Raw genomic sequence first — 12,298 nt, forward strand, 5'->3', positions numbered from 1 at the left:
CCTAGCATTTTGCCCAGTTTTCTTTAAGAATGTCCAGAGTGATGGAATTCCCACCAACTTTCCTTCAATAGCACTAAATAGGACCCAACTATGCAAATGCCTTTGCATGTAAATAACTTTACAGTGTAAACAGTTCCAGTTTTAAAATCAATGGCCTCAGTCCTCTGAGAACACACGCTTAATTTTATGCACACAAATAGTCCCAATGACTTCAATAAGCACTCACAGTGCAGAAAGTTAAAGGCATCTCTTGTAAGGCTTTGCAGGATCAGCCCGTAAAACAATAAAGTGTAATGAATGGGGGAGAGAAAGTTTATCTTTTTCTGCAAACTTTATTATTTCAAATAGTCATTGATCTAAGATTTCAGAGTAGCAGCCGTGTTAGTCTGTATTCCCCCCCCGCCCCACCAAAGGAGGACTTGTGGCACCTTAGAGACTAACAAATTTATGTGAGCATAAGCTTTCGTGAGCTACAGCTCACTTCATCGGATGCATTCAGTGGACCTCCCCCGCAAAAGTCACATGGGATTGTGAATATTTTTTAGTAGTCAAAAGTGGGATGAGTTTGCAAGGCAGCAGGCGACAGCAGAGATCCAGGGAGTAAATGAAATGTGGAGCCCGAGGGGCACAGAAAGAAGCCAGAAAAAAGCCCAGCAACTTGGCTTTGCGATTTTTTTTTCTTTCCCCAAAGTTGCTTTTAACCCTTTTCATGTCCTCCTCCTTTTTCTAGCTTTCGTGCCCATCCCTGCTGCAAGTGCCGGATCAGGAGGGGGTGGCAATGAGGTTCTGGGCTCCGGGCTATTCGGAGGAAAGGGGGGAGCGCAGGGGCATTGGGAGATCCCCGGGCCCGGGCGGCCGCGCCTCCCTCCCCCGGTTCGGGGGGTCCCCGGGCTCGGCCCCCGAACGCCCCTCTCTTCCGTTCTCCATGTCATTTCCTGTGCTAATAAGATGGTGGTCACGGCCGGGAGGGAGGGAGCCGCCGCCGCCGCCGAGCCCGGCCCGGCCACGGGACCCGTCCTCGCCTGGGACTAGCGAGCCGGGCTGGCCGGGCCGGCGGGGAGGGAGGGGGCAGCGAGCCGGGGGCCCCCGGGCGGAGCGGGCCCCCCTGCGCCGAGGCGGGGCCCCCGAGCCCGCGGCGCCGAGGTGAGTCAGCCCCTTTGGTAGCCAAGGTGGCCACGAAAATGGCTGCGGAGCGCGGGGGCGGAGGGGGGCGGAGCGCGGGGACGGAGCCGCGCTGGGCGGGGGGCCGCGGCTCCCTGCGGAGGGGGCGCTGGGGGAAGGGGCCTCCACCCACCCACCGGCCTGCCCCGGGGTCCGCAAGCGGGCAGGTAGGTGCCTCCGCCTCCCCCTTCCTTCCCTTCCCTTCCCTTCCCCCCGGCGGGCGGGCGCTGGGCTCGGCCCCCTCCTCTCCCGCCCGCCCCGATGTTGCCTTTTTTCCTGCCCGCCCCTTCCTCCCCTAGTTGTTACAGTGTATCCGGTGAGTGACGCGGCAGCGGGCCTATGGGCGGTGGGGGAGGGCAGCGAGCGTTCGAGATTGGAACGCGGGGGCGGGTCCGCTAAAAGATGGGGGGGGCGGTGAGAGGAGGTGAGGTGCTGCTTTGGTGGGGACTGGAGTGGGAGGCTGTGGGGTTGTAACTGTGTGTTATGGGGGTAATTGGTTATGGGGGGGTGCTGAACATAGTTAAGTGTTGGGGGAAAGGGGGGTGAGGCTATTGTGTGGGATGAGGGAGTGTGTTACAGTCTCCCCCACTGTATGTAGCCCGCATGTGCTCTGGTTAATTTCTGTTCAGGTTCTTACACCGTGCCCATCGGTGCCTTCCCCTAGTCCCCTTGAGCTAACGGTGTAACTCAGAATGATACTGCTGAGTTAGCTTTGCATTTTCCTTGCTTGATAAGGACCTTTTTGTACTGAGTCTGCCCATCCCCAAGATTCTGGGATGCACCACTGGGTAGTGTCATGCCTTGCCAGCATTTCTCAGCTGGCCTCCTCAGCTACTGCAGAATTTAAGATTTCATTAAATAATTATAGCTATCACTGCGAAGCAAACCTCTGAACCTGAGCAAATACTATCTTATGTAAGTGCAGCTACACTGACATAGCGAACTCTCAGAGGTGTGAAATGGCTCCATTTGTGTAAAGGTGTCATTGGCTCTGAAGCCTAAGGATGTCAGTTTAAATGTCAGCAGTAATTACTCTATTGCTTACTGTATTAACAAAAACTTCAGGCTGGTTTGAGATTGTAGATAGGGTGTGAGTTGTGTACCATCACTTCTTTGTTTCCAGAATAACCACAGTTAAATAGGTAACACACAGAGAAATTCTCAAATAAAAAGTTCAGGTTTTTTTGTTTTTGTGGAGTTAGATGTAGTGTTCCCGAGTATTGAGACAGCCATTGCAAATCCCAAACTTTTTACAAATGATCATTCTTCCAGCAATTGGCTATTCTATTAGCTGTTGGTTATTCATTTATACTTCTGCGTAAACCATTTGTTGACACTCAGGAAACAGACACAATGTCATGTGGTTTGTGTGATGAACCACACATCATGCATAGCCCAAGTTAGAGGCTCACAAACACCCCAGAGGCTGAAACTTGTTCTCATAAGTCACTGGTCAGATACTTCCAAAGAGCAGATTTGCAGAAATCACAGTTTGATTGTGAATGATTTGAAGCCAAAAAAAGTGTGCAATCTTCAACAATAAAATAGTTGCCGTGAATAATTCAAGAAGGTCTAGCTATATGCTTTTATAGTGCTTGGTAAATCCAGGCAGCACACTAACATTTAGAAATGTACATTTTCAAACCATTTTACAAAGTAAGCCTCACCATCCCATACCCTCAGTAGGTAATTAAGCTCTATCCCCTACTAAGAGAAACAAGTTTCAGAAATGAAGTCACTAACTCTAGATCTCACAGCAAGTCAGCACCAGAGCAGCCAGAATTTGAATTTGTGAAATCCCGGCTTCAAGTTCAGTCTATTGGATTCTGATCCATCCATATAGGGTGACCAGATAACAAATGTGAAAAATCAGGGTTGGGGTTGGGGGCAATAGGTGCCTATATACGAAAAAAGCCCCAAATATTGTGAATGTCCCTATAAAATCGGGACATCTAGTCACCCTGGATCCATATATGTATCAAAAAAAAATTAGAAGTTATTTAAACAAGGATGGTGGGCGAAAATACAAGGCTAAAAACTTTGAACTTGGTCATCCTCTGTTGCATACAGGAAAAAGAAGAGTGGCTTGAAGTCAGAATTGGAAGGTGTGAAATATTGTTTAGGATTAAGAAGGTTTTTGGTAGTATTTAAAGTAAGAGTGGAGAGAGAAGACAAAGAGCTATGTAGTGCAACATATAAAAACAATGTTATCAGTTGTATTTTGAAATCATTTAAACACCATAAATAATTTAACAAATAACTGACTCTTGCTACAAGAATTAGAAGTTATGCTGTTGTCTGGACAGATGAGCCCTCAAGGTATGTAATATGTTTGCTAAAAGTTAAGTCCATATGGAGTACATTTCCTTGGGAGGAACTAAAACTTGTACTATCCAGGGATCTACTTATGTAAAAGAATAAGATCTGCATTTTCCATTTTGAGTCAAAGCTGGTCTCTGCATATTCATTTACCCAGTATTAATGTTAGTAAGGTTCACGTTGTCTGGTTTTAAAATTAAAACTGAGAAATACTCTTTTCCCTGCCCTAGATCCCCCACGGAGTGGAAATGGAAAAGTTGTTGCAGTGCTTTGCTGAAGTAGTTATTTACCATGTAGAAAACTTTCACCTTGTTTGTTTGAGCTGAATGCGTATTGTTGATAGGAGCAGTGAATTTCCTTTTATTGTTATTAAATCCTTGGGGCTTCCTTCTGAACCCCCCCAAGAAGTGAGGACTATGGCTTCTCAGGTTGGGAGGAAATCAATACCTTTGATTTTCCAGGCATTCCGGTTGGGGAAGTGAGATAACTGCATCAAACCATGGTAGAACCCTGGCTTGTTGAATTAGGAAAGCTGTAGTTCAGCCTCTGCGCAAAACTCTTGGGCCCTGTGTTCCCTTCCCTTTTCAATGACTAGGATCTTATATAAATTGAAGAGAAAAAAGGACTGACTTAAATAAAATAACCCAAAACTTATCACAGCAAACCATTGTTCCTCGAGCATTGTGAGTGCATAAAGTGTTTTATATTAGGTGCAGTGTCCTTAAAAAAAAATATAAAAAGCGTACAGTCCAAGGATCCAACCTGCTAAGCAGTTCCTGGGAAGTAAAGAAGAACTTCAACTCCCACTTGACTCAGTAGAAGTTAAAGGTACTTGGCACCTGACAGAATTGGTCCCTAAATGTCATCTTGGTATGGGGTGAAATGTTACAAGGCAATGAAAGCAGGGAGGGAAGTGGCTCTATTTTTTAAGCTCTCAAATGACATAAAAATTAGGACAGGGCATTTTTGCTTCAAATTGAAGATTATGATCTGAAACAAAACACAATATTAGGATGTATATTTATTTTCAGTCAGAGGACACTTGTATCTAAGACACTCTTCTCTACTGGCCTACAAACAACAGTCTAGCATTTCCCTGAAATATAGTTCACACACGTATATCAAGCACAATATTGTCTTAACATTTCATGGATTGCTCTTTATCTTTCTGGTTCTGAGTCACATTAGCTGCTCTAAGGCTGGCAACAATCACTCGCTTTTTGGATAGTTTAGTGGGAAGGATTTTGGTGACGGTGACTTTTGCACTGAAAACTAGTTTTAAGAAAACTTGATTTCTGCAGTTAATTATTTTATTGCTTGCCATTTAATGTAGTAATGCAAGGTTTTTTGTTGAGATTTTTTACTTTTATTTGTTTTTTATCCCCAGCAATAAAATGAAGGAGCTTCTTAAAATCTTCTCCAGAAGATTTGCCTGGAGAAGCTAAACATAGCCTCATATGCACCACATGTACCTACCACTCAGAAAAATCTATTGCTTTCACAAGAGAAGCCAAAATAAAGAAAAAGACATTTTGCTGAATATGTTGTGCAGTTCTTTGGAATCTTAAGAAGTTGGTAGTTCCTTAGATTCTGTTTGCCATTTGTCTAGATGTAATTCACATGCTTTCCCAGTGCAAAGTTTGAGTTCTCTCATCTCAAATACTTGCCCTTTGGTTAACGTCAAGCTCACTGAGTAGAGGTTCTTCTGACTCCAGGTATGTGCCTCCCAAAGACACTTTGTCTGTTATAAAGGTAGTCTGTGTATTCAGCAATTGCCATTATTAGGCAAACCACAGAAACATTGTTACATGGTAATATTTATTAGACTAGTGCCCCCTCATTTTGCTAAGGTCTGTACAGACACAAAATAAGAGAATGTGTGTGTCCCAAAGTGCTTACAAGCTAAATCAACCTAATAGACAAGGGCTTGGAGGAGAAACAGAGTAATAGAAAGGTGAAGTAAATTGCCTCGATCACACAGGGATCTGTGTTTAGATCTGGGAATAGAAGCCAGCTTATCTGACTCCCAGTCCAGTGCCCTATCTAGACTGTGCTGGCTTTGGTTGGGCTGCTTAGCTTTTCTGTACCTAATCCTAGTCTACCCTCCTTCTCATTATATTTACATTTGCAACACATTCCACCAAAAAGGGCACTAACTAGTTTTTTGCTTGAAAAATGAGAGGGTCACCTCTGCAGCCCTGGTTTTTGGAATGAGAAGCATAAGCCTTCATGGACCAAGGATTCCTGCACAATTATAGGAGGTTGTAGTGTCTCCCTTAGCACTGGTCTTTTCCCTAGTATAGGGGCAAGTGGGTGTTCATTTTACAGGCTTTGGCTCTTTTCCCCATCTTCTCTCTACTGCAGAAAGCTTCCCCCCTCCCCCCCAGTGGAAAGGTTCCTTCTATACCAATGGTCCCTTTTAAAACTGCCCAGTGCAATGTTATGTTTTAAGGATTCCCTGTTGGTTGAGCTCATGGAGGGAAGATTGGGACCTGATCACCTGATTCCATGGCCTAGAAGAAAAGTCGGAGAGGAGAACATGCTGGGAGAATCTTCAGAATAGAGGGGATCCCCAAGACAGCAATCACACTGCATACTGAAAAGGCCAAATAGAGAACACAGAAAAGCTCTGCATGTGGCCTCTCGAGGGACAGGGTGAGAACAGAGAGGTGGGTGAAAGAATAACAGAGAAAAAGAGAAAAGCACTTCAAGGCAGGGAGCATATGTTTTATTTGTTCTCCAAAGTGCCTATTTCATGTCAAGCACTGTATTAATAATAGGAAAGACTGGGTAGATGAGAGAGTGGGAAAGGAAAAGGTGGTAATTCTGAGGTGCTGCATGTGCAAATATTTACCATTTGGAAATACTTTGTATATAACGTAGACTAATGGAAACTGGTCTGTGAACAGTTTTCACACTTTAGACTGTTCATTAAGTGAGATTCAGGCTACAGCACGGGGCAATGTGGCGGGGGGAAGAGAAGGTATTTGAGCTTCCAAAAACTCAAGTTCTTTTGACTGAAAGAGTGAGGCTGTTCAGAATGCTGATGCTTAAACGGTTACCCTTAGGTTTCAGAGTCAACACCTCATTGAGAGGAATGGGATTCATAGACATTAAGGCCAAAAGGGCCCATCATGATCATCTAGTCTGATCTCCTACACATGCAAGCCCCAGAACCTCACCCACGCACTCCTGTAATAGGCCCATAACCTCTGGCTGAGTTATTGAAGTCCTGAAATCATGATTTAAAGAGGTCAAGTTACAGAGAATCCAGCACTTACCCTAGTTTAAACCAGCAAGTACCCTATGCTGCAGAGGAAGGCAAAAAACCCTCTCTGTCTCTGCCAGTCTCACTTCACATTTCTCAGAACTATTGCTTAAAAGCTTTGTGTCTTCAGCTTCCAGAAGACAACATTCCAAGTGATTCACATTCAAAACATTTTCTTTGCATTCAGAAAGTGAAAACATATAATATATATATTAAAATGAAAGTTAAAATCTTCAGGTTTCAGAGTAGCAGCTGTGTTAAAAACTGATGGTTTCCAAAGAAATGTCAATGAAATATACTACAGGCTACCATCTCAGTGCAATCCATAGGTCACAAATAGCTTTTTATTATGTGCCCATTGCCAGGGTATCTAGGTGCATACATCTAATCTAACTTCACACAAAAGACATGCCTACACAGTAGCTGGGAGGTATGCTTCACAGCTCGTGTAGACATATGCCAGCTCTGCTTGAGCTAGCCTGAGCCTCCACCCTTGCTGGTGCGGCCATGCCACTATTTTTAGCACAGTAGCTTGAGCTAAACTAAAGTGTATGGGTCTGTGTGAGCTGGGAACCGTACTTCTTAGCTGTTGTGTGGGAATACACAAAAGTACTAGCTTCTCCACCCGCTCTCATTATGCTGCTGTTTCTTAGATTACAATTTTACTTCAATTGTCTGCCTGCATCAGCAACATAGCCCAGCCATTCTACAGCTGCTATTAGGCAAACCACAGCATGCCCCATATGATGGTATTTATTTGTAACATCCGCTTATACAGTGCACCTGACAAAAATATTGTAGGCTTTTGAACTCTTAATAAAAACATATCAGTAAAGAAATTAAAGTTGACGCAGTGTTTACCTACAGAGCTAAGATCTTCCCTGTTTCATTAAAAGCCTTGGTAAAAGGCTGGCAAGAGAGGCCTAGCAATAGATTACCTTGGAGGCCAATGGATTGAATTTGTGTTGGACCAAGATGGGAAGCAAATTCCAGAATCAAGGTTCTCTACCAAGTACATCATGTCCCCGTCCTCTCTCTTCTCCAGTACCTCAGCTGGAGGTATAACATGCCATTGTATAACATGGAGAGAGAGGCAGGTTTCTAGGGTATGTCTACACTAGGGATGTAAATATGGTTTTAAAAAGTACTCATTTAAGCTATTAAAATTATATCAATTAACCGTTTAATTGTTAACATGACGGGGTCAGGGGCCATCGCCTGCTCCCACATGGTGAGGTCTAGGGTCCAGGCTGGTGCCAATCTGCTTTAAACATTAACTGCAATATATTAACAGTAAGCTAATACTTCTTGGTTAACTGTATAATCATTTAATATTTTGCATCCCTAGTCTATACAGCAAAGAAAATCCCGCAGCTGGCCTGAGCCAGTGGACTTCAGCTCATGGCTGAGGGCTGTAGACTTCCAGGCTCTGGCTGGAGCATGAGTTCTGGGACCGTCCCACCTCGCAGGGTCATAGAGCCCATGCGCCAGCCCAAGCCCAGATGTTTACACAGCAGTGAAACAGCCCCACAGCCCAAGCCCTGCTTGCCTGAGTTGGCTGGCACAGGCCAGCCGCAGGTGTCTAGTTGCTGTGTAGAATACGCTATGACACACAGAACCCAAATCATAACAGGCTTTATCAGTTAAACCAGCAGTTTGAATTATACCTCACATTTAACAGAAAGTCAGTGTAGATCATAGAGCACATGGCAGTCCCCTGGGCAAGATGCCCAGCTGAGCAAGTGGAGAACCATATTGTGCATTAATTAAAGCTTCAGAGTGGTCTTGACAGTTGGATTAGCCTTCGTAGCCACAACATTGTGACCACTTGGGTGCTAACTAATGTGCCAGGTATGTCACATATGAAGTTCTGATGTCCCAAATGGATTGGAGAGCAGAACTAAAATAGAAAGGCATGCTGTCTGTCATTACTTAGGGGCATCATCAGAGATGTGTGAAGGGAACCCAAGACTGGTATAGCAGGGGATACTGTGGGTCAGAAATAATCTGCACTGGCAAAGCTGAGTGCCTGTAGTTTTGTGGATCCTGATTTTGGGCAAGCCCCTGTGGTTGGCTTAGCTCTCAAATTAATTGCCAAAGACAATGAAGGCTCATATGTGTGTAACTGGGGTGATACATAAGTATAATCTGGTGACAATGCATGAGTTGACTGTATGAAACACTATCTCATATTTAGGCATTTTTTTCTTACCTTCCACTGAAAGCCACACGCATTTCTGTATGTATTAAAAGCATAAAGCTAAGTGAACCTATTTGTTTTCACTCCTATCTGAATTCATGAGCCAGGACACGGATATATGTTTGGGAATCCCACACTTGTGAACAATAAACAGGAGTGTTACAGACCTGAAACTTTTACAAGTTCCCGATGAGTCCTATTTCTAAGTTCACCCACTGAGGGTCAGTAATTGGAGCTATTATTGCTAAGGGACATCAAATGTTTCCATGCTGACAATTAAAGGCAACAGCTGAAACGCTGCATAGCACATTCTCTTTCAGTACAATGAAGCTTTATTTTGATCATCTTTCATACAAACTGTATCCTAAACTGTTGTATTAAGTTAAATAAATATAGTTGCAGAATCAAATAATAACTAATAAGACAGGAATAAATAACTAATAAGAAAAAAATAGTAAGAGAGGAATATGCAAGGGAGAAAATACGTTTTCAGTTGCAATTCTTTTAAGGATGAAAATTCTAAAATCATTTGTACCTTTCACTCTGGGTTCCCAAAATGCTCCTTTGATTGCTGGCTTCTCTTTTACACCTAGTCTGTGCAGCCTGTCTCCTTATTGTAGTCTGCCATTTTCTTTGGAAGAGGAGACATTTTGCTTGGAAGGTACCAGGACAGATGTTCGATATGGCTGCAGTTAGTGATTGGCCTTTTAACCCACCATAAGAAGCAATTACTGAACTCTGCCAATAAACTTGGAATATTGACCTCAACAGAAATCAATACTGGTGATTTCTTCTACTCATTCATCATAATACATTCTCATTATATAAATATATATTAGAGACTGCACATGTACTTGTTTCATGAGGGCTTGAAAAATCCACCTGCCTAGGCAAGTAGGAAGTGTCCCTGAATAGGTACCATCAACTTTGGCAGAATCTAAGATTTCACTTTTTTAACTACTGAGTTTCTATCACTTATGGTTATAAAGAAAATTTCCAAATGTGAATAGCATGTAACCAAATGCATTGATATCTGCCTGAATTTTGATGGTACCCAGGCTTCTGCTTCTTATAGGTTTTGTAAGGAAGGCGATATGGCAATACAAAAGTAGCTTTCATAATCCTGGCTAGTAGGCAAAGTCCTTGGGCCATTGGGAACTTTATGAATTCTTCAAGCCTTGTGCATTGTTTAGCACAGAACCATCATTCACATATGGTTAAAAATCCCTACTTGCATGGGGTGTTGCTTTGTTCCTTGAGAAATCTGTTCTGTATACTGTGGAAATGTATCAGAAGAGAAACTGATAGGATTCCAGTGCTGTAGGGTCTGCTCAATACAGAGCAATTACAGGGGCTGTGCTCTCTTTATCTTGTGCATCCAGAGGTTGTAACTACTTATTGGATTGCTTTCTTTGTGGCATTAGCGCCAAGTAAATCAATGCTATTTCCTTCATGATTCTGTGGATTTTGCTGGTATTTGTTGAGTAGGATTATTCTGTGGTTATGTGTTTGAAAGGCTTTTCTGGGAGTTACTGGATATTCTGGGTTAGCTTGTGGGTTTCTGTGGTCAATGAGATAGTTTGTTCTTCTGAAGTATTGTAAGGTTTTTCATTAACTTTGCTATGAATTGGATTAAGCCCTTCAAGTCTTTTTTTGTTTGTTTGTTTACACTAGTGTGTGTTCTTAAAATTTGTCCATGTCATAAAGGAGCTGCAGCTATTCTTGCATAAACTGCTTGCTTTGGGGATAGAATGCACCCTCAGAACAGAGGTATGAGGGAATATAACTTCAGAAGTGCCCTGTCTCTGTGACAGGCTCTGGGTTAGGGAATGCAGTGCCCAAACTTCCCCTTCCCTATATAGAAGGGAATGTGCAGATAGAATTATAATGTTGATGAATTCAGCACACGGATATCTGATTTCTTGGCAGATTTGATCCCAGGCATAGCTGGCCTGCAGCCTACGCTGAGGAAAAGGCGGTCAAAATGACCACACTCAGGCAACATGGATGCTAGCTGTGTAACATGAACCCCTAACCTACAGGCAGATTTACCAGCTCTGAATAATCTCTGTTGTACTGTGAGATCTTATCTTCCTAATGGCCTGCAAGAAGGTACAAATGAGGAAGAACAAATATGACTCTTGCTTTGGCTTCCATTTTATAGAAGTTTATTTGTTCTTGTTATAACTGGTGCTATTGTTATGCTTTTAAAGAGCTGAATGAGTTTGTTAGAATTTTAGAAATTCATGTAAATTATGTCAGGAGTTTTGGTTACTTTTGCCCTCTTCCTTTCTAAAGCTACACCTCCCCCATTCATTTGGAGAATGAAGCTAGGACCTGGTCAACACTAGAAAATTAGGTCGGTTTAACTATGTAGGTCGGGATGTGAACAATCCACACCCTCTGAGCAGCATAGTTAAACTGACCAAAGTCCCCTTGTAGAAGGCACTGTTTGACAAAAGAATTCTTCTGTCAATCTAGCTACTTCTGGGAGATGGATTACCTACTCTGACAGGAGAATCCCTCCCATCAACATAGGTAGTGTCTATACTGAAGCTACACAGCTGTGGTGCTGTAGCATTTTAAGTGTAGACAAGCCTTAAATCTCTGGAAAGGAGGCAGCTGCATGATCTGTAACATCCTGTAATATTGATAGTGGTTTTTCTTTATAATAACTGTAAAGAGCCCATCAAGTATCATCATCCAAGAAGTCATAGATGAAAAATCTCTGTTGGGTCCTACCCAGTCAATCTCTCTGGAACCAGGAGTGTTATTCAATATTTATATAACAGTAGTGCCCAGAAGCCTGACTTAAATTGGGAGCCTGCTACATGAGGTGCTGTATGAACAGAAGTAGAAATGGTCCCTGCTGCAAAAAATTTTAAATCTGATAAGTTTTTCCTACAGTAAACTTTTGATTTGGGTGTTTGATAACTGCCCTTCTCTATATCTGTGTGTCTATTGTTATGACTAACTCTACAACTGTAGATGGTTGTGCAATTGACCTGAGATCCCTTCCTACTCCTCCACCTTTTTAAGATGAAGGGCTTGAGGTTGCAATAGGTAAATAATATAGTCTACCTTTAGAGACCTCATTTCACATGATTATGAATGGAAGTTAGTTTTGTACTTAGTCTCTACTTAGTCCCTAATGGGCATTTGTCTAAGTGGCAAACCACTAGACAGTATGACAAGATCATCAATCTACTTAGGAGAAGCCAAAGACTGAAAAAATAGGGCACACTCAGGGCTATGTGCATTGTCACAATTGTGTGGGATCCCAGCAGTGGTACATCTGTGGAGGCTGCATTGAAGTACGTTGTCAGAGCAGCAAGATGGATAGAGATGAA

The 12,298-nt window shown here is 43.0% G+C and overlaps 1 protein-coding gene across 3 annotated transcripts in view; it reads left to right on the forward strand.

Annotated features, from left to right (window-relative positions):
* Positions 1-1,060: 1,060 nt before the first annotated feature.
* PRDM11 (PR/SET domain 11) overlaps positions 1,061-12,298 on the forward strand; it is a 59,519-nt gene continuing 48,281 nt past the window's right edge. The window contains exon 1 of one of the 3 annotated variants that reach the window (XM_038404521.2): positions 1,061-1,143. Coding sequence is in view for 1 of the 3 variants with exons in the window: in XM_043515806.1 (XP_043371741.1) it covers positions 11,046-11,060 (15 nt within the window). In the remaining 2 variants the exon portion in view is untranslated. Of the gene's footprint in view, positions 1,144-1,448; positions 1,478-10,096; positions 11,061-12,298 lie in introns of those variants that run through there. The other 2 variants (XM_043515808.1, XM_043515806.1) reach the window with 2 other exon arrangements.

The sequence above is a fragment of the Dermochelys coriacea genome, chromosome 6 (genome assembly GCF_009764565.3).
Source record: "Dermochelys coriacea isolate rDerCor1 chromosome 6, rDerCor1.pri.v4, whole genome shotgun sequence".
Classification (NCBI taxonomy): Eukaryota; Metazoa; Chordata; order Testudines; family Dermochelyidae; genus Dermochelys; species Dermochelys coriacea.